Consider the following 21,923-nt stretch of genomic DNA (forward strand, 5'->3'; position numbering starts at 1 on the left):
ATCAAATTATGCATGAAAATCTTCAGTTTTTTGTGCAAATATACCCATCTAAAGGCAAGCTTCACTAGACTGTATATGCTATTCATAGAAGAAACATCAGTGAAGAACCTTCAAAGTAACTTCTTCCTGTATACCATGGAAATATCTCCAAATATAGTTTTTCCAAAAAGAAAAAGCTGGAAGGCAGTGTGTTAGTGGACATCAGGTTAGAAGGGCCCTGGTCAACCTGAAGTTTGTCCTGTTATCCTCCAGGTCTCTTGCTTAGTTTTCTTTGTTTGTTTGTTTTCCCCCAGCACTTTCACTGTGCTTTAAATAAATGGTGGTTTGCTTTTACAGCATCAAGATCATCTTTGCTTTAGCAACCTCTTACCATCCAGTGCTGATAGCCAGTACAGAAGGAGTGAGGAAGGAGAATTGGGCATTTCTATTTCCAGCCATGGCTGGGATTGCTCAGCCCTGAAGTGAGATCACTCTTAACCACATTTGCATCCCACCAGACCAGCTCAGCATCTGCTGCAGGCTCACTGACCATTGCATTACTCATGTAGTTTCCTACATCCTAATTACTAACACAGCTGTTGCTCATCCCTTTCTGTTTAGTGATCATGGAGCCTGCTCTGTTACTGTGACCTAAAACTGCCTTGTTGCTTCTAGTTGCTTGGTTCAGTATTTTTTTGGAAAGTGTATGTGGGTGGTGGGCCGTGTGTGCATTTCCAGCTTGTGTTCATTTACACCAAACTTGTGGAAACTTTTTTTTTGCATTGTTTTTGACTTCTATCATATATTTTAATTTAAAATCGCATTCCACTTTTGGACCCCGCCTATTTTAATCCCATATTTATTCCTTATCAGCCTGGCAGGTATAATAGCTTGTAGCTCAGTCCTAAAGCGGGTTTGGCTCTGCATGCTGGTGTGATTGCTGACACACACACAAAAAAAAGCCACGCATTTTCACACCGAAGTATTGAAAGACTCATCTTTTTTGGCTAAAAATTCACTTCCAGCCTGTTTAAGGAAATGAAGATTTTATGTAAACCCATAGATTCAGACAAATTATTCATGGATGGCTTTGGTTTCTGCCCACAGTAAACAATACTAGTGGGTATTTTGTTTTTGATGTGAGCAATATCACAGTTACAGTAATGAATGAATGAAATTGTTTAGCCTCTTTCAAAAGCTTCCTTTCATCTGTGGGAGAATTTGAGCAGATAGAATGAAATCTCTTTCAAGTCAATTCCCAATGCAGAAATAAATCTTGTGTGGGTGAAGGGGGGGAAACAGCCACCTACCTGGAAATCTAAGACTATAAATGAGATGTCACAGAAAAAGGCTGTGGCATCCACTCCAATGCCAATCCATTAGAGGGAAGGAAAAAATAAAAAAAAGAAAGAGAAGGGTGGGGATGGAGGGTGGGGAAGAAAAGCCAGCAACACGTTTATGAAAGAGGGTACTTGTATGGTATCCTTAATCCTCATTCTAGTGAAATGATGACTATTGAAATTATAAAGGAAAATTGTAGGAACATACCGTCTGCTGTTCACAGATACACTTTTAATTAATCTAGGCTACTTCTGTGTTATTGGTTAGGTTGGCTGCAAGCTGTTGTCCCACTGATGGTGGCAGGGTGACACGAGTATACCCCAGTTGGAGTATAATATATATATATATATATATATATATATATATCTGGAAGGAGGCTCTGGCTGCAGCTCCTCTGAGCTGCTGGAGCCTAGAAGGATGGTGTGCTGCACCATGGACAGACTTCTGTGCTGAGGGTACCTGCTGCACTCTCAATCCTCAGCCTTAAACTGAAAATCAAAATAAACAATGAGCTGCCCATGGATATATTTGTGTTTGTCTACCTCCTTTTTGATAAGCCTTAAGGAGGATACGAAAAGCTTTTCTATTTGCTTGAGGGTTAACAAATTGATTTTTTTTTTCCAGAAACTTGTAGATGCAGGAATTGTAGAGAGTCACTTTGATCTACAGAAAATAAAGAAATAACCTCAACAAAAGCTCTCGGTTATCATTGCTTAATTTTTGTGGTTATTGAATAAATACATTAATTCCTGGAAAAAAAGATTTGTTTACTTCCCCAGTGACCAGAATAACTCTTTAGAGTTGTTGGTAATCTGAAAACTGATAATGAAGAAGACAGGAGTATGTTCCAGGTTGTAAGGTTTAGTGAATGTTAGGATTACGTGTCTACTAATTAGACAAATGATGGAGTTAGAGAATGTCCTGGGGGAAGGAAAATAAATATGTGGTTAGTAGAAAAAAATGTTTTGGTGATTGGAAGATTTTATTTTTTGAAAGGCATGGGTTAGTTTGAAGGACATAACTAATTTGCAGAGTTTTTTTTTTTTTTTTTTTTAATGCAGGTATTTTTTTAACATCTTATGGGACTTTCGTTTTTTTTTTGGGGGTGGAGTTGAAGCCTTTTCTAAATTAAGTTTACAGAGAAAAGTGTTCTATAAGAAAGCAGCAACTTGAGAACATCAACTCGTCTTTTATTTAAGGCTTTGCTGTCTGCATCTTTATCAGAAGTGGACAAGACCACTCAGTTCCAACCCCCTGCCTTGGGCAGGGACACCTCCCACCAGACCAGGCTGCCCAAAGCCCCATCCAGCCTGGCCTAGAGCACCTCCAGGGATGGGGCACCCACAGCTGCTCTGGGAAACCTGTTCCAGTGCCTCATTACCCTCATAGTAAATAATTTCTTCTGAATATCTAATTTAAATCTCCCCTTTTTTAGTTTAAAGCCATCCCACTTTGTCCTGTCACTCCGTCCCCCAACAAAGAGTCCTTCCCCGGCTTTCCTGCAGGCCCCCTTTAGGTACTGGCAGGCCACTGTAAGGTCTCCCTGGAACCTTCTTCAGGCTGAACAACCCCAACTCCCTCAGCCTGTCTGCATAAGAGAGGTTCTTCAGCCCTCTGAACATCCTTGTGGCCCTTCTCAGGACTCTCACCAACAGGTCCGTGACCTTCTTGTGCTGGGGCTCTAGAGCTGAACACAGTGCTTGGGGGGGTCTCACATGAGTAGAGAAGTGAGGGAGAATCACCTCCCTTGGCCTGCTGGCCTCACTTCTTTTGATGCAGCCCAGTAACTGCATAGAGGAACTGTGGTAGGAGAGAAGCAGGTAGGATTTGGGATCTTATCATGTGGTTGCAAGTGTTTGTCAGTGACTGAAGGGGTAGATCAGGGCCCTGGTAATGAGTTTTATCTCTGAGCTGAGGCCAGTCTGGAGTAGGTGTGCAGTCAGTTCCTGTGCTTCTCCTGGTGCATGGTGGCTCCCTGGTGCAAGAAGTCTTGGAGCTCTCATAGTCCTTAATCTTCAAAAAGCACTTTTATGAACACTGCTGTAGCTATGCATCATTCGGTATTTCTGCTAAACTGTTTGCGTTTCCCAGATATTTTTGTCAAGATATGAGAGATAAGTTTTGAAAAAAAAAAAAAAAAAAAACATATATATATATGTGCACTACTTATTTAAGTTTTTTAATAGTTTGAGATCTAGACCAGGGTAAAAGAGTCCTCCTAAAGCTTCCTTGGAGCTTCTGCTGGAGCAAATACATCTTCATGCAATCTCACGTGTGGTTTAGAGAAGAGTAAAACAGCCAAAGGTGTTCCCCAGAGTAAATGTATTGATGTAAACTTGAAAAACAGAGGGCTGATTGAGAATGCTTCAGAAGACTTAGGATGTGTTGGTTGTGTTTTTGTTAGGAACTGGTTACAGAGAAGCTGTCCAGGGTTTGTTTGACTGACCTGGTTTGTTCTTTCAAGATAAATTTAGGATTTTGTAATCAGTAATGTTGGTAACAGGAGTTTGAGCTCTGCTCAATGAATGAAGAATAGAAGCACAGCGTGACCTACATCTCCATTCAGTCAGATGGGATTTGGGGTCTTGTGAGATACCAGCAGAATGCTAATTGTGAGCCAGACAAACTAGCTGGCTCATATCTAGGGGATTTACTTTCAGCAAATCAGATCGGTCTGTAATGTACTGAAGTGTCTATCAAGAGACCTCTGCAAATGTGATGAAATCCTACCACCTTGCCATGCAGGTTTTGTGAAGCTCCTGTTTGCAAAGTAGGATGTATTTTTGCTAGCACTACTATACCATGGACTAAGCCACAGGATTGCCTGTTTATTACTGAACAATGCCTGTTTGACACTTTAGAGACAGCCAATACTGTAAAAAGAGGGACTTCTAATCCAAAGTAGATATGCTTTTTGAGTTGAACTTCATGAAAGATTGGATAATGGATAAATGGGTAATGGGGAAGAAGACAGGAGTTGTTGATCATGAACAGGTCTAATTCAACAGTTCCCTGAGGAACTGTTATGGTGAGAGAAAAAAAATCCTTGAAAATGTGTTCAAGTAAAAGCTAGAGACTTATAGGTCTTTATCTTTTTCTCCCCCTTTTCGCTCTGACATTTTCTGATTACTTGCATCCATGATATAATGGAAGTGAGGACAACTGCATGGTTGGAGATTTTTTTTGGAAGGGTGTTTCTTTTGTTAATGTGATAAGATAATGCTTTATCTCATTTTGTTCACTTTAGTGGAGGATAACATTTTTGAGGGGTGGACAGAAAGAGAAATATGAAGGGGAACCGAAAAGCTTAGGAAGTTGAGGCATTTCCTCTATTGACGGAGGGGGGTGGTAGGTTTTCCTTAAAATTTTTAAAAGATGTGTAATTAAGAGTTATCTTTTAGAGATATGAACAACTTGTTAGTTCTGCTTTGTTATTTGTATAAGCAGTTTAGATGTGTTTTTTGTCCTGATGAGTTAGCTGTGAGAGCAAGGAGCAAAGACAACAGTAAAAACAGCATTGGAAAGCTGGCTGAAAGAAGTGCCTCAAGAAGGGACTTAAGCTGCACAGAGAAAAGGATTTCAAAAGACAGCAGTGACACAGAGCTGTTGGAGTAGAAGGTGTTACTAGTGTCTGTGTTAGGCATCAGGGTTAGTAATTACAAACACATAGGTCAAACTTTGAGACTAAAAATCGTGGGGCTTCCTGCAGCCCTTTCCCAGAAGCTGGGGTGTGAGGTGGGATGTGAGGGCAGAAGAGTGCCCGTATCAGGAGAGGGGAACCTCTGGCATCTGGACCCTGCATTGCCTGTAGTGCCCATAAGCACTGTTTTGACATTATGAGTAATTTATTTCTGAAATAATTGGAAAAGCTGGAATAGTAAGCAGGAACTTGGCTTTCACAGCCCCAATCCTCCCACCTCAATATACTGACACCCCAACCCCCATGTACTTTTGGTTTTCAGTCTTGCTGGGTTCCTTTTGGCCATTCCCTCTCCTAGCAAGGTGTTTGCTTCACAGATTCAGCTGCCAGGTGTGTCTCACAGCAGCTGCCTGCCAGGCTGGCTTGTCAGGTCACTTTGTTCTTGTAGGTTTTCTCATGCATTCAGTGCCTTGACAAATTTTCTTGGTAAGAGCTTTGTAAAATGATACCATATTGTGTGTAACTTAACACACCATTGAGCATCAGAACATCTCCTGCTGTTAAAGTCCTGAAGTCCATTGCCAAGCTCAGAGACCAGAGCACCTCAGTGATTTTCGTAAGGAATGAGAAGTGCTAAGGAGTGTCGTGGGCTTTGTAAGGAGTAGCTTTTGTCTCAATTTGTCTTTTCTAGATTGAAAACAGCATCATAAGTAAGGAAAGTAGTCAGCTGAACAGAGTGTTTATTATAAAACTGCTCTGTCTGTGCTACTGCACTACTCTAATCATGCTCATAGCCTTTCAAACTAAAGTAGTGTTGGTCAGCTGATATCAATTCTTTGGTATTTGTATTTTTACTTCTGATTATACGTCAGGTTTTCAAACTAGAAGCTTATTGCCTCAGTGTTTTTGATCAGTATCTCCATTTGCTCAAACGAGAGGGACTACAGAATGCGCGTGGTTAAACCACACACAGGTGCCTCATCACTACAGGCTCCTTAATCTATGCTTTTTATTTGTTTTCAAAAATGATTTTATCTACAGTTGGTGTTTATTTACATGAAATACTTGCAAAAAACTGGTGGCGTTATGCATACAGGTGTTAACTGCAAATAAAATCCCTCTTCTGTGTGACTGCAGCGTGTAACGTTCAGCGCTGCAAGCAAACTTTCTGCAAGCACTTAACTGGAGTGGATGCATTTACAGAGTATAACCATGTTTCTTCTATTGGAAGGAAGAAATGCTCATTTGCATGTTACAGTACCATGTTGCTCTTAAAAAATCAAAAGAATATTTTATCTTTAAGCAAGACTGACACAGAACTGACATTTCCGCAAGAAGAGACAAGCTGATGCAGAGTCCCCTGCAGGCCTGCCTGCAATTTTTGTTTTCTCTGCTTTCCAACAACTTCTATCAAGGTTTTTTGTTATGTAAAATTTTACTGTAATCAAAACACTAGAGATCAAGAATTCACGTATGTCTTCAACTTGCCGTCAGGATTACGATATGCCTTCAAGCTGTTGTGCTTTCTGGGGTGGCAGCAGTTGTTTTTCAAGACACTGTGTGCCTGACATGAAACTGTGCTTGTCTAGTGCTGGAAATGCCGCCTCAAGCAAATGGTGTCTTGGTTATTGTCTCACCAATGTTGGTGACTTCAGCTGAGTAGACATCAGCAGCCGTGGTGTAAGTCTGGGGATACCTTTGGCTGCCCAGAGCTGTACTGAGATCTTGGTGGTCGTTTCTGCATGCTTGCAGCTCTTGGTGTAAGTCAGCTGCTCTCCAAGTTGCAAATGGGACAGAGGAGTGTGGGTTTGAGCTGTATTTTTTGTTTTGTTTTTTATATGTTATGCTGCAGTGCCAAAGGGGGCACATGCATCTCTGTGTTGCCGTGGTGCAATTTGCCTGTTGGAATACAAGGCAGAGTCTGTCCTTTCAACAGACCAACAGTAGTTCCTTTTTTTTCCCTCTCTCTCTTTTGTACCTTTAGTGCCAACAACTCTTAGATTTACAGCAGGTCTTTTGTTTGTGCAAGATTCAGAACTTGACCAAATACACACCCTGCGCCAACAGATTCATTATTCAGCATAGCAGACGTTGCCGTAGAAAAGCAACTGGGGATCTCATGTTTCAACAGGGAGGCATAAATGGTATCAGACATGACCATCAGGTAGTCCCTGTAAGGAAAAGCGTGTCATGCCTAAGGGTAAAACACGCTTGTGATACCATTGGTTCTTATTCACGTAGTTCTGTGAGAAATGCTGGTTATGCCAAATGTAGGTGTATGGAAACAAGCAAGTATGTGTGTGTGTGTGGGGGGGGTGTATGTGTGTACAAAAGTCAGGTATTGTAATTCAGTTGGCATTTGCAATACTATCTCGTGAGTCATATATAAGATACAGTTGGAGGCTTCTGTGCTTCACTAACTTGGACTATGTCCCTTAATTTCTCTTTTGATTTTTTTCCTTCTTTAGGGTAATAAATGCAGGGAAGAGCACACACAATGAAGATCAGGCCAGCTGTGAAGTCCTCTTTGTCAAGAAGAAATCTGGAGGCGCAAATTCTACACCAAACAAGAACTCAACAAAACGGAGGTCATCGCTGCCAAATGGAGAAGGTCTCCAACTGAAAGACAACTCGGTAAGCAGACTTCTGTGGAGAAGTACAAAATAAAAATAAAAGGATGTGGTGATAGGACACCGAAAGAAGAACTCCAAGTGTTTACTGTTTCATGTGTTTCCAGTTACATGATATAATCTCTGTGTAAATACAGAACACGTAACTAAATTTTTCTTAGCTCTACTACTTGATTTATATATTTTTTTCACTGAAAAATGCTTCTTGCATATTAGTTTAAATATGCAGAAGAGAGTACTCCTTGGATTTTCCTTTATAATTCATTTATGAAAACATAATCCTGAGAAATTTACTGCTGCAAAATACTGAGTTTAATTTTTGTGGTTATCTTGTCCAGTGAAGGTCACTGCAAGCATAAGAGAATCATTGTTTATACGGTTTCACCATTTTATGAAGAGTTGTACTTTATTTGGGTTCTTCTTACTGAAACAGGATTGATTGTCACAAACTTGGTTTGTGTAGGTAGGTTAAGGTCCTCCAGCACCCTGAATTCAGTGATCATGGACAGCAGCCCTCTCTGTGGAGAGTGATGTACATCATGCACTTCTCTGTTGGTAATCATCTTCTGTTCTTCGTCTGTCTTATTTCATCCATTCTTTAAGCATGGGCTCAGGCTCCAGCAACAATTGATACTCTGTTAGATTCAGACATACAAGCTCCCTAAATTTTGGATGTTGGAGTCAGACATTGTGGATATGCTGTCTCTCTACTTTTGGGAGAGCGCAGCTTCTCCCAAAGTACTGATTAGCCTTTTGTTGGACTATAAGAACATCTTTTCTTTCTTTGCTTGTTCATCTGTTTTTAAACCATGTAGTAATTACAAGTCTGCTTCAGTCTCTTTCCCAAAACCCCCGTGGCTTGATGAACACCTGATGACTGCAGGGGTCACTGAGGTCCTGAGGATCAAGAACTTCCTCTTGTACCGTGTCCCTCCTCACCTCGTGCTCCCCCTGCTCTGTTTCATACTTCCTTATTGCTGCAAAATCTTCAGACTCAGGTTTGCAAATAGTCTTGTCCTTTCCTCTTTCAAACCTTTCCTAAAATCATCTGTGCTAGTTTCTGCGTGCTGACATTCCCCATTGAATTCAGACTGTCACAATTTTTTTTCCAAGTGCATATTTACACCCTCTAGGATAAATAATTGTGCCCTATACCTATTGAGACTAATCAGTTTTGCATACATTCTCGCAAGCCAAAAAAGAATTTTTAATAGTCTACGTTCAGAACAAAAAACTCTGTCCTAGAAAGACCATGCAGCTCTCTGCTATTGACCTACGCAAATGCTTGGTTGCAATGAGTGTATTTAATTTTTGTATACATTAATTGCTTTTAATGAAGCAAGTGTCTGACTACAGTGCATAGGCACATATGTAAACCACACAAAGATAAGCAACAACGTATTTGGTCCATGTGATGGGTTTGTTTGACACCAAAGGTACTGCTGTCATGCATATAGCACACTACAAGGACCCTGGAGCAGACCCTGACCTGGGTAGGGATGCTCTAACACCTCATTAAAGTTCCAGGCCTAGCTTGTGGGAAATCAGATCAGGGACCTCTGAATCCATGGTGTGGATGGATATAGCTGTACTGAATTTGCCTCTGTTTTCATATTTTGGAAGCATGCACAGAACATAAAGGTTCACAGTGATGTTTCGCAAGTCTTTTGCAAAACTTCCAGTTTTGAGTAGTATCAGATGCTTCTTTCCAAGAGAGCAAAAGGCATGCTAGGTTTGTATATACTTTACTGCACAGTTTCCTCACAAGGTATTTTTCTCCAAACATTAAGTACTTAATATGTTTAGATTGCATGCAAAATACAGGAATATAAAACTTATTTCATTATAGGAAAGATGTCTTCAGTAGCCCTGATGTTATCTATCATTATGGTTTTCATACTGTTATGGCACCATAATGGTAGGGTCTATAAACTGATTACATATTTTTGAAAGCTGATTTTTTTATTCATTTTAGACTGAATGATTGTTAGCCTTATCAAATATCCCATTGCCCTGCGTAATGAGAAAGAAATAGCTCATAGACTTCTCCAATTTCTTCTCTTTATTAGTGTATTTCCTACTTTGATCCTGTACCTTTCATCTCCGTTTTGGCTTAAATAGCTACTTTCTTTCAGCTTTAATGAGAGAAACCTTTTTATTTAAAATATTTTTACTTTCTTTTATTTCTTACATACTTTGACCAGAAGAGTGCATAGTGTCGGAAATGAAGAACCAGCTGATCTATACAGCATAGTACTGCTTCCATGCTACTCATCCTGGTTTTTATGTGTTCTTATCTACAGATTTTCTTGTTTACTACGTGACCTTTGAAGGTGCTGTAGCACTCATAATTTAGCTGTGTAAAACCTATTTTACCATGTTATTAGACCACAGCTTGTGAATAGAAATTTGTAATATATTTTCCCAAGGCAGGCAGCATATTTCTGGAGAATGTTATCTCTACTAGAGGGCACTCTTACACTAGCAATTGTTAGGATGTTTTTTCTTTGGTACATCTTTTGCTACTTGAAAATATTTAAAAATAATTTTAAAAAAGATACTGATAATGATACCATACTATTTTTATAATTATTATACTTTTACTTTTCTATTTTTTTGTATTTTTTATGCTGTGAAGTATAATATTGTATTTTGCCCTCACATAACATTTTTAGCGTTGGAAGCAAATATTTTTTAAAGAGTATCTGAGTCAGTGTTGAACATGATGAGGATGCAACTATTCTGTATCAAAAGGATGCAGAAATACAGGCTTGAGGCACTCTGGTGGATGTTGTGATACCATCTCAGCAAGTGTTCAGTAAGAAAGCCAGGGGCTGAATTCTGTAAATGCCTTCTGGGGACATCCCTGTAATGCATGATCTGAAATCATCCCTGAGTAGTGAAGCACTTCATAGAAGTTTTGGAGGAAGAAGGGATGAGAGAAGTGATTTACTGAGTACTTGTCCAAAGGGGGAAAAAAAAAAAAAAAGATTTCTTCAGTTACCATCAGTGAGTGAAATGGGAGTCGTATGCCAGGGTCTTGTCATAGTGACGGTCAGGTGACAGGACTTAATGTGATGCATTATTAATTGTCATCGTACCATGGAGATACATAATTAATAGTGCTGTAGTTTTCTCTGTGTCACAAAGATGGGAAGGAGTACTTGTTTTATATGACACAAGCCTGTTTGTCTACCATATGTAGCTGAACACACCATCAGTGCCACGAGGAGGCTTTCCTCTGTGGATGGGATGGCAGCTGCTCACCCAATTCTGATTTTATCTGAACCCAAGTCTTGCTCCATTGCATTTGTATCTGCACTTATTTGGTGCAATAGTAGTAGGGTGGATTGTGGTTGTTTTTTTTGATTGTTTTTTTTTTTTTTTTTCTGAGAACAAATCTTGAATAGCAACATGATTCGTTTGCCTGTTTAGAATTAGTTGCATAAAAAAGCTCAAGTTTACAATGCAGGACCACCATCTAGCTTACCTGAAAAATATGTCTGAAATTGATTGCTATATATTTCTAAAACTGCCCGCTTTTTACTATAACCAACCTCCAGTTATTTGTACATACGCATTTGCTGTCATGATTTCTCATCCATTGCTTGACCCAAAACTTTGCATGTCTTAATTAAGTTTTACAATTACAAAACCCAGGAGACTGTTGCATGTACCTGAGCGCAGGGTCAGCAGATGTAGAGTCTGAAGCTTATTAAATTTCCTAGTGCATACTGGAAACGAATTGTAAGGTCACTGCAGTGAAGGATCTGTTTTCTCCTGATGTGTCTTGTAGCTATTTAGAATGCTGTTCAATCTGAACGAAGGAAAATCTAAAATCAGGGTGTGTTGACTTACCATACTCCCAATTGAGGGCTTTGTCCAGTTGAATGAATGAATGGAGTATCATGACTGAAAGACAAAATAACACCAGAGCTAGCAGAAATGGATGTCTCTGAGATGTTGAAGAATGATAATACCTTTGTGTTAGGAGGAAGTTCAAGCTCCCCAAACGAGAGATGGAGAACAGCCCTGCATCTGCACACCAAAATGGGTAATAGCATGGTGGCTACAGAAGGCGTCTCAGTGTGGAAGAAAAGTGAGGATCTTCTTGTGCCTTTTGTCTCATCTGGCCGCCCTGATTGCCAGCTCTTGTTTGTTCTCCAAGTTTCTGCCTTATTTGCACTGTATATTTGCACTGTGGGTTTTGGATAATTCAATTTTTTTCAAGCAGAGCTGTTTTTATTCTCAGGAGGGGGGAAAATGAGTTTATTTCTGCCTTCTTATTTAGATAGCTAATAGGTTATTAATGGTTATTCTCTTTGCTAGTTCAAAAGTTAATCGGGCTTTGCAGGAATATATACAAGTTTGTGGAGACTAATATTTGTTACTGTAGTGCCTGCAGATCCCAGTTGAAGTTAAGGCAGTAGAGCATCTCATAAGGAATGTGTATATAAGAGAAATGTTGTGGTAGTCATCTCCCATAACTTTATAATACATACCTCTCAGTTATCTGGGCTATTTCTACAGAATATAAGAAAAAATAAGTCTACTTTGGAATAAGATGAGGATAGTGTGAAAGTGCAGGGTGTTTTTTTTCCTCCACTGGTTATAAGGGGAATCTAGGGAACTGTCTTAGAGATGTGCATTATGGATGTCTGAACTTAGCTGAGCTGGTAGCAACACTGTCTTGTTTTAAAGTTAGGTGAAGTACACAGGAACTGCCAGAGCTGATAAGACCATGCCATGTTCATACCAATGACAGCTTGAGACTGCAGCTTGGGCCCACATGAGCTTTTCTGTACTAACGCGTGCTTTCCAGTGGCTTATTGGAAACAAGTGGTAACATTTCAATTTCTCTTTTTGTCATGACCTGTTGTTTGGATCTGTTTAAAACTTTATGGTCTTTGCCACCTTGTTTTACTACTAAGTCGAGTCTAGTATCCAGTAAGTACTGGAGCATCACATCTGGCCCGTGCACACCAGAGGCTACAGTGGCAGGGTTGGCACAACTGTGGGTAAGAGGAAGAAAACTTACCTCCTCTGGAGAAGATGAGGGGTTTGGCTGGAGCAGAGCTCAAGAGGTGGTCTTTGGAGCAGGGTCTTTCATCCCTGCTGCAAAAATCTGTGTTCCTGATTTACCACGTTCACTGTAGTGCTGTTTCAAGGTTGATGGTGAGGTAAAGGAGCTCCAGGTTTGCACTCCTCTTCCCTCTGGTGTGAGGGATGACAAAGTAGTGTGCAGGAGACCGAGGAACAAGGGGCATAAGGCATGAGCAGGTGAGCGGAAGACAGTAAGTTTCCCATCTGTGTCCTGGTATTTGGCGTCTGGACATTTCTGCTTGGAAACTTCTCTCTGCCTTGAAGGTTTTCTTGTTCAAGACAACACTGCTTAGTGAAACAAAGAGCTGCACTGGCTCTGACTAGGCTTTTCCAGCAACAGAGACTTTAGCTCTACTCCTGAATCAGGTGGTGAGGTAGCTTTGCTCTCATCATGGCCATTTGCTGTGTGTTGAGTGGCGGGGACACTGTCAGAAAACTTGCACGTGAAGTGAGGTGACTGCAGCCACAAGAACTGAGCTGAGAGAACAGAGCAGGAATGGAATAAAGTGTAGCTTGGTGTGAACACCTCTTTGCAAATGCTAATCGTAAATGACTGTTGTGTTAGTAAAGAATGAATTACTTTAAGTGTTCTGCTTTATTTTCTGAACAGCTCTAATACAGACTTCAGGGGCTTGCTTTGGAAGATTCAATAATTTATTTTTAGTGACTAGCTTTTAATTGTAGCTTTCTGATAGAAATTGTCTGGGGTGGGGGGCACTGTCAAAATTCAAATCCTCTAGGTGGAAGGTAAAGGTATTTCTATTTCAAATAGAGTTAGAGATATGTTGTGGTTTAACCCGGCCGGCAGGCAAGCACCACACAGCTGTTCGCTCACCCTCCCCATTCCCTCTCTGGGATGGGGGAGAGAATAAAAAAAAATGAAGCCTGTGGGTTGAGATAAAGACAATTTATTAGGACAGAAAAGAAAGGAAAATAATAATGATAATAGTACTACTACTACTTATATGTAGAAAACAAGTGATGCACAATGCAATTGCTCACCACCTGCTGACCGATGCCCAGCCTATTCCCAAGCAGCGAGAACCCCACCCCAGCCAGCCCCCCATATTAATTGCTCAGCGTGCTGTCAGATGGGATGGATGGCCCTTTGGCCAATTTGGGTCAGCTGTTCTTGGTCTGTCCCCTCCCAGCTCCTGCTGCACCCTCAGCCTGTCCGCTGGCAGTACAGAATGAGAAGCCAAAAAGTCCTTGGCTTGGTGTAAGCACTGCTCTGCAACAATTAAAACGTAAGTGTGATATCAACATTATTCTCATTCTAAATCCAAAACAGAGCACTCTACCAGCTACTAGGAGGAAAGTTAACTCAATCCTAGCTGAAACCAGGACAAGATATAATGCCTTTATGCGTACACACACCTCATCACCAATGGCAGCACGTCTGTGAAGGACTTGCACCTTACAAATGGTATGAAGATAAAAACAGTGGAAACATTATCTGTGGTGCATCATAAGAGAGGGATTTTGGCCAGGGAACCAAACCCTAAGAGAGGAATGGGAGCAGAAGCAACTTGACCACCAACTCCCAGGAGGCAGTGTTGCCATTCTGAATAAATGGTTTCAGTTTCTAGTTTTATACTACCAATTTGGGACACTTGTTTCTGCTGGCAAACTACTTCACATTTTGCATGAATAGCAAACTATTTTTGCAAACAGATTTTTTGGTCAGTAATCCTGTTATCTGTTAAAAATGGCTTAATGCAGAACTTTACAGCCAGCAGTTGTGTGGACTTTCAGTGATTCTGAGCCAAGAGTCTGGCAGTTGTGCCAGCTCACATGCCCTCAGGGGTAAAAATTCATATAATGTTTTTGGTGAATTCACCAAACCAGGCAAGCGGGTGGGACTGGATATGGAGCTGCATTCAGAGCTGTGTACACTTGTTTTTTTCCCCCTACAACTATAGGATGTTTCCTGTATAATGCTTACTGTGGTGGGTAATCCAGTACTGCAAGACAATCCTCCCATTTCTCGGCATTTCAATAACGAAATGAATGGTGTGCACAATAGGTTGCTGAATTTCTTTTCTTGGTAGAAGTCAGGCTTAGAGGAGCTCCCTTGTATAGGTGACTATACTCTTGATGAAATGGTTGAGGATACTTTTGAACTTTACTACACGCAGTTGATACACTGTACATAGAGCAACAATGCCAGAAGCTTAAATAATAATAATAAAAATGATAATATTTATAATTGAGACTTTTGAAAGTGCATTTCAAATAGACTTTTAAGTAATTGTGTTTATTCAGCCATGAACTTTTTGCACTTTTGTTGCATTAAAAGGGTGACAAATTAACTATTATAAGTCCAAGCTACCCCGATGCTGGACTCGCACGTAGTGCGGCACACCCTCACTTGAGTCACGTTCCATGAACCACCACAGCAACACTTAAAGAGTATGGTCACGTTCAATGAGAACTGTCATGGCTAGGTTCAATGCAATCTAGTGCAGTTTATTACAGCAACAGGTACACAGGTTCTTTGGCTTGCCGGTGATAAAAATTCACTGTCTGCAAAGCACACTCAAATGCCAGAAGTATGAGTAACACAGGGTGGCTATTAACACATTAAAAAGCACAAAGACTCTATAGAGATTTCTGAGTTTCCCAGGGAGGCATTTGGAGTGACCAAGTGTTCAAATCTTACCCAGAGTTGTCCTAATTGGGGGGAAGAGAGACTCAGCTCATCGACTGACCCCAGAAGTCATGATGGTATCTTCCCTGACATCTCCTCCCTCTTAAGTCAATTTTTTATTATTTTCTGTCTTTTAGGTGGAGCTTGAGTGACTCTAGTCATGCATATCTTGGGTATGATTGGTGCAAAGTTTTCTGGCTTTCATTTAAAGGAATAGGCTGTGAGAAATTCAGAGCGCGTGCTCTGTGAGGGGTGGTCGCACCTTGGAGGCGGGTGGCTTTTGGGATGGAGGTGTGTTTTGGCATTATAATGATATTATAATGAGCAAAGTTCACTGGAGTACAGCATTTTGTCAAAGCCATGGCAGGTGGTTGGCTCAGGGCAGCTGGTTGGTCTCGGTGTGCACAAGAACAATCGGGTCCCCACCTGGTCACAGAGCCCAGCCGCGGTGTCTCCACACCGCTCTGCGCTCCGTGCTGTTCCTTAGAGTCAGCACACCAGGTTCCCCCGGTGTGATAACATCTCAGGTTGGAGGCCTAGGGAACATTTTGTTAGCACAGCTACACTGCACCCTGGAAACTTCTTCAATGCTGTACCTGTTTGTTAAAACATGAATATTGGTTTAATTTTCATGTCACCTTAGTGAATTAATCCTCATAATCCACCCCATGACTATAGTCACTCAAGCTTCACAACATTTGGAATATATCGGGTGTATCACATATGTTCTTGTGGTGAGGATTATCGAGTATATGTATATCTCATAGGTATGATAATACGAAGTTTAACATACAAAGTAATTTTTAGCATAAAACATAATGCAGTGAGTATTAACAAAACTACAACAGGGTGAAGCATCTTGTTGAAGATTCCTGTGTCAGTTGTCATCCATCCAAACAAAGTGTCCCAGCAGCAGTGTTTTTCATCTTTCTTTACTCTTTCCATCACTCGATGTATGTCTTCTATATCATGATGGACAATAATCAGAGTCCTTTGTCCATTTTCTCGAACTCATTTCATCAACTGCTTCAAAGCTTCATGTAACAGTAATTTCTTCACCAGTGTAAGGTTCATTCCAATAGGAGTAGACAGCAGATCATGAAGTAGAACATAATTGGATGTAATAAGTTGTTAAGAGGTGACAGGAGCTGAGCAACTAAAATCACATCCTAGAATCTTGGTAAAGTTACAGACACAAACATTGGAGTCATTACTTGCACTTACAGTAATATTATCTATGACTATAGAATCACAGTGGGTTCTCATGCAAACACAGCCTATCCCAATATATACAAACAGTTTCAGGGGTTTCATTAGGGTGTATCTCAAAGTGACAAATGTTTTGTTCAGTGTCAAGAACAAATGTCTTGGGCTTCAAGCGTGTTGCTTTCACAGATGAAGCCTTTTTGTTCATGCACAATACATGCATTTACATCAATTGTTTACCACTTTCCTCCCTTTTGATGGGCCCATGCTTTATGCTCCTTAGGATAAAGTATAGTTCCATGATGACTGAGTCCTAATGCAATGATTGGGTATACATTGTATACTGTAGCATTGCTTGTTAAGGCAATATTTTATCATTTTCTGCATAATGGGTAAAGTTGACTAATTGCCACCATGCTTGAAAATCCTTTTCAAATTCTGAAGCATTATCCCAAATCAATTTTCAGATTTCAGTGGATAAGGTAACTCCTTCTCCCTCTCTAATAATAGCTGCTGCTACAGACTGTATCCATAACTGCACTTGGATGCAGCTCAAGGCAAGGGAAGTATTACCTTGGGTTTTCCTAAGGGCATTTACAATTAATTGATGATCATTTTCTTCAATTTGTTCCCAATGGGGTAAAATGTCTGATAAAAGCCATTGACTTGCTCCTAAGGCCGATAAGGATGCATTCCAATTTCCTTAGGTCGTCTGTAGTAGCAGTTATTCAGCTCATTAGGACCTCAGCATCAATGCTATTTAATATACCTAATTCTGTTCCCAATAACCCAGTTGTATCCCATGGCATGCGCCAAGACTTTTTCAGAGAACATCCATGTAACCATGCTATCCAGCCAGTGTATGCAGTTCTCAAAAAGGTGGTACATTTTGAGTTGATTTATGAAATATTAATGCACAACTATAGCTCTATCCTTTTTAGAGACCAGCTAAGTTGAAGAGTTGCAGTGTTGCAACACTTGCATTGTATCGTGACAATGCATGGTCCAAGGGTCGTTATGAGATGTCACGGTGAAATACCTCACCTCCATGCACAGCCACAGTAGCTAAGTTTAAGTTTTCCCTGATGGCAAGTGTTCCCATAATCCAGTGTATTTAACATGGGCTTGGGACCACGGCCATGCTGGGTCTTTTTGGCTATGAACCAAAGGGGATTGCATTAATGTCAGGGTAAAGCATAGCATTATCAATCCAAACTGCTGATTTGTCATTCTCCAGGTGTACACATGCAGTTCACTCGGGATTCCTGTGAACACAAAAGGAAAGAAAACGTGCTCGGTTGTATTCAACCGGCAGGGTTAGAAAGAGGGTGAAATCCACCAGGTGCAGATCTGGTGTACTTTTCCTGAACAATCTATATAAGTATATGCAGCACTGACTAACACTTCTGCCCTGGTTAATTTTCGTTCCTCTGGCAGCCAGAGTGAAATTTTTGTAGTGGGGCATTGTTTTTCCACATCGTCGATTCCTGTGAATTTAACCCTGCATTGACCAGGTGTTATGCCCAGGGTTTGTGCTGTCTCATGGGTAATTACTGACATTTGGGCTCAGGTATCAATGAGAATGTTTACCAATATTTTGGGGTCCAATGGGAAGGCAATGGTAGGGTAAGAGTATTCAGCAGAGAGCCATTAAATTGCTAATACCTGCCAAGCAGGGTGGCTTGCTCCCTTCCCCGAGGATAGGAGTATTGTTGTTGATACTCTGCCTTGTCAGGTGGGCTTGGTGCAGGAGGTTTGCTTTCCTTGTGGGCTGAGACTTTTCCAGTTAGGCAGCTCTCCTCACTGGGATTATTTTTGTTAACCAGAGATTGGACTAATATACGGAGATCCTCCATGGAGACACCACGCAAGATTGGTCGGGGTACACCCAAAGCCATGGCCGTACGCCACCACTCAGTCCGTTCTTTATGATGTTTGAATGTCTCTTTGAAGTTGGGATATTTGGGGTTTTGAGTGTGGATTTGGCGCGCTCGCCAGGAATGATCTGGGGGCTTAGTATGGGACAAACTAATCCAACCCATTCGGCGTGCATAGTTATCTATATCTTGTACAAATTCACTCCAGGTGGGAATGGGGGAGTACGGATTTCGCCTACGACCACGATCACCATCCCTACGAGCAGCTTGTATGCGACCCTGGGTATTTGATACAAACATCTTAAGACCGTCAGGGAGTCCACGGATAAGAGGGGTTAATCGGGCTGGGTTGATAGGAGCCAACATTGGGGATTTCCTAAATTCATCTCTTTCATATATTGCCTGAATGCAGGCTGCTTTCTGTACTGCGACAGCCAGGTCAGAATAGCTTGTGGCTCTAATTTCCAGGGGTTCCCCTCTCTCCTGAGGATCTATACCCCCCGCCCAGTATGCAGCTCGTGCAGTTAAGGAGTAATTATGGTCTCCTGGTGTGGTGGTTAAAAATACTCCTGGTCCCCAAAAGCCTCTTGCTTCTTCCTCACTCAACATAATTTGGTCTCCTCCTTCAAGAGAAACTCGCCACACATACTTGACTTCTGATTCTCCTGACCGCCTTGAGAACTTCTCCTGTATTTTTATCAGCTCTGCTGGTGACCATGGGATCGTTCGCACTGTAGTGCGGATCTCAACTCCATCATCAATGGTGGTCTCAGTTTTAACCGAAGGTCTCATGGAAATCGATTGAGGTTCAAAATTGGCAGTCTTTTTGGCCTCCTTATCACTGTCAAACCAAAAATCACCATTCCAGCTTTCAGGGTCTGCACTATGCATTAACCTATGAACCTGCTTAACTGGAGCAGAAGGCTTTATTTTATTTAACAGGTGATTATACTTATTCAGTAATTGTTTAAGACGATTATTCTCATTCAAAAGTTTATTATTCTCATTCAAAAGTTTATCCACACTAATTCCTAATGTTTTTCCCATCTCCCTTTCAGAGGCCAATGATGACTTTAACGCCTCATTTTCTGATTTCAAAGCCATGTATTCCACATCAGAAATTAGTTTGGGAGCAGGAGTTTCCTTAGCTCCTTGCTGAGCAGAAGACAAACCGGCTCCTAACACCTCACAAACTACACCTTTACATTTTCCCACTCCGATCTTTTGTGCAGCCTGACACTGCTTAATGCTTTCTACCAATTTCTCTCCTCCTTTCCAAAAATTTTGAGCCCATTCCCTCGCAACCTGGGAAGGAGCACATTCATATTTTTGCAGCAGTTTATCCATGGCAATCCTTCTGATTACGCCAATTTTTCTGTTGCGTTAAAGGGGTGACCAGTTAGTCCTTACAAGTCCGGCCGCGTTCAGAGTATCAAGTTACCCTGATGATGGACTCACAAGTAATGCAGCACACCCTCACTTGAGTCACGTTCCACGAACCACCACTTTCAGAGTTTGGTCGTGTTCAATGAGAACTGTCACAGCTACAGCTGTCACAATGCAATCTAGTGCAGTTTATTACAGCAACAGGTACACAGGTTCTTTGGCTTGCCAGTGATAAAAATTCACTGTCTGCAAAGCACACTCAAATGCCAGAAGTATGAGTAACACAGGGTGGCTATTAACACATTAAAAAGCACAAAGACCTTATAAAGATTTCTAAGTTTCCCAGGGAGGCACTCGGTGTGACCAAGTGTCCAAATCTTACCCAGAGGTGTTCCAGTGCGGGGGAAGAGAGGCTCAGCCCGTCGACTGATCCAAGAAGTCAGAAGGTATCCTTCATGATGGTATTTCCCTGACATCCCCTTCCGCTTAAGCCAATTTATATTATTTTCTGTCATTTAGGTGGAGTTTGAGTGACTCTAGTCATGCATATCTTGGGTATGATTGGTGCAAAGTTTTCTGGCTTTCATTTAAAGGAATAGGCTGTGAGAAATTCAGAGCGCATGCTCTGTGAGGGGTGGTCGCACCTTGGAGGCGGGTGGCTTTTGGGATGGAGGTGTGTTTTGGCATTATAATGATATTATAATGAGCAAAGTTCACTGGAGTACAGCATTTTGTCAAAGCCATGGCGGGTGGTTGGCTCAGGGCAGCTGGTTGGTCTCGGTGTGCACAAGAACAATCGGGTCCCCACCTGGTCACAGAGCCCAGCCGCGGTGTCTCCACACCGCTCTGCGCTCCGTGCTGTTCCTTAGAGTCAGCACACCAGGTTCCCCTGGTGTGATAACATCTCAGGTTGGAGGCCTAGGGAACATTTTGTTAGCAGAGCTACACTGCACCCTGGAAACTTCTTCAATGCTGTACCTTTTCTTTAAAATGTGAGTATCGGTTTAATTTTCGAGTCCCCCTAGGCAAATATTCTGCAGCTTTGAACAACGTGAACTTGTAGTGATGATCTAGATACTTGTCGGTGAAGGAGGCATTTTGCATTAAGTTTCAGATTTTGTAACTCAGGTCAGCAATGAATATTTACTTTTGGATTTGTGAATGATAGTTTATGGTGTTCCCAATCCAACCTGCTTTCTCTGCCCTACTGCCAGTGTTTGGCACCTTTGTGGAGCTGCTGGAACAGCAACAAGTAAAAGGAGCTGTGGTTCACAACCCTGTGCACAGCTTTGAAATGAGCAGTGCTTTGGGTGCATGGGGTGAGGAGATTCAGGTGGTGCCTAGACTATATGCTGATCTGCTGTGTAAGGGAGCAGTTTTGGGTGAATGAAATAAATATGCATTTTAGCTGTGGAGCTATTGCTAGGACGTCTGTCATCCTAAATTAGACCATAGTCAGCACAAAGTTCAGACATAATTTTTAAGTTATTTGACTGCTTTGAGATATAGGTTATGCCTTTGTAGTATTTGGTGTTTTGTAACAGTATTGCCTGATTCACATCCCTTGCAAAATCATTTATTTCAAAATCTTTATTAGCTGACTCCCTTCTGGCTTGCAAGGCAGCCCCATGAGCAGTTATTTCAGCAAAGCTGGGAGAAGGTGCAGGATTAAGAAGAAACAGGGTGAAAGAGAGACTGGAAATATCCTTTCCTGATGCTGCTGCCAAATATGCTATAATGCAAGGACAGGTACTGTTAGTCCTTAAATGTTTCCCTGAGGATGTTGAGGTGAATTTTCCAGAAGAGTTGAAGTTATCTAGGGTATGACTCCTTAGTGCTTTTTCAGGCAGATCTGAGCTGCTGAGAACTTGGTCTACTTTGAGGCCAGGGTTAATGGGCCCTATCTTTGTGATACTGAACGCCACCACGAGAACATGATTTCTGCTCAAATCAGAGCAATAGTGGAGATGACTTACATAGACAGGTGTAGAGCAGAAGTGAAGAAATATTTTAAATTCACATCGTTGATCAAAAACTGCTGAACAAATATATAACATTACCACATATACTTTATTCTTAATGATGAATAGAAAAAATTACTTTTTTAAATA

At 41.3% G+C, this 21,923-nt stretch overlaps 1 protein-coding gene across 1 annotated transcript in view; it reads left to right on the plus strand.

The window, feature by feature from the left end:
• Window positions 1-21,923, plus strand: part of PPM1H (protein phosphatase, Mg2+/Mn2+ dependent 1H) — a gene marked incomplete at its 5' end in the record, with an annotated part of 133,063 nt that overhangs the window by 55,163 nt on the left and 55,977 nt on the right. Inside the window, one exon of the mRNA XM_084292889.1 lies at window positions 7,429-7,594. Within this exon, the coding sequence (XP_084149015.1) occupies window positions 7,429-7,594 (166 nt within the window). The remainder of the gene's footprint in view (window positions 1-7,428; window positions 7,595-21,923) is intronic.

The sequence above is a fragment of the Netta rufina genome (assembly GCF_964035555.1).
Source record: "Netta rufina genome assembly, chromosome: 1".
In the NCBI taxonomy this organism is placed as follows: Eukaryota; Metazoa; Chordata; class Aves; order Anseriformes; family Anatidae; genus Netta; species Netta rufina.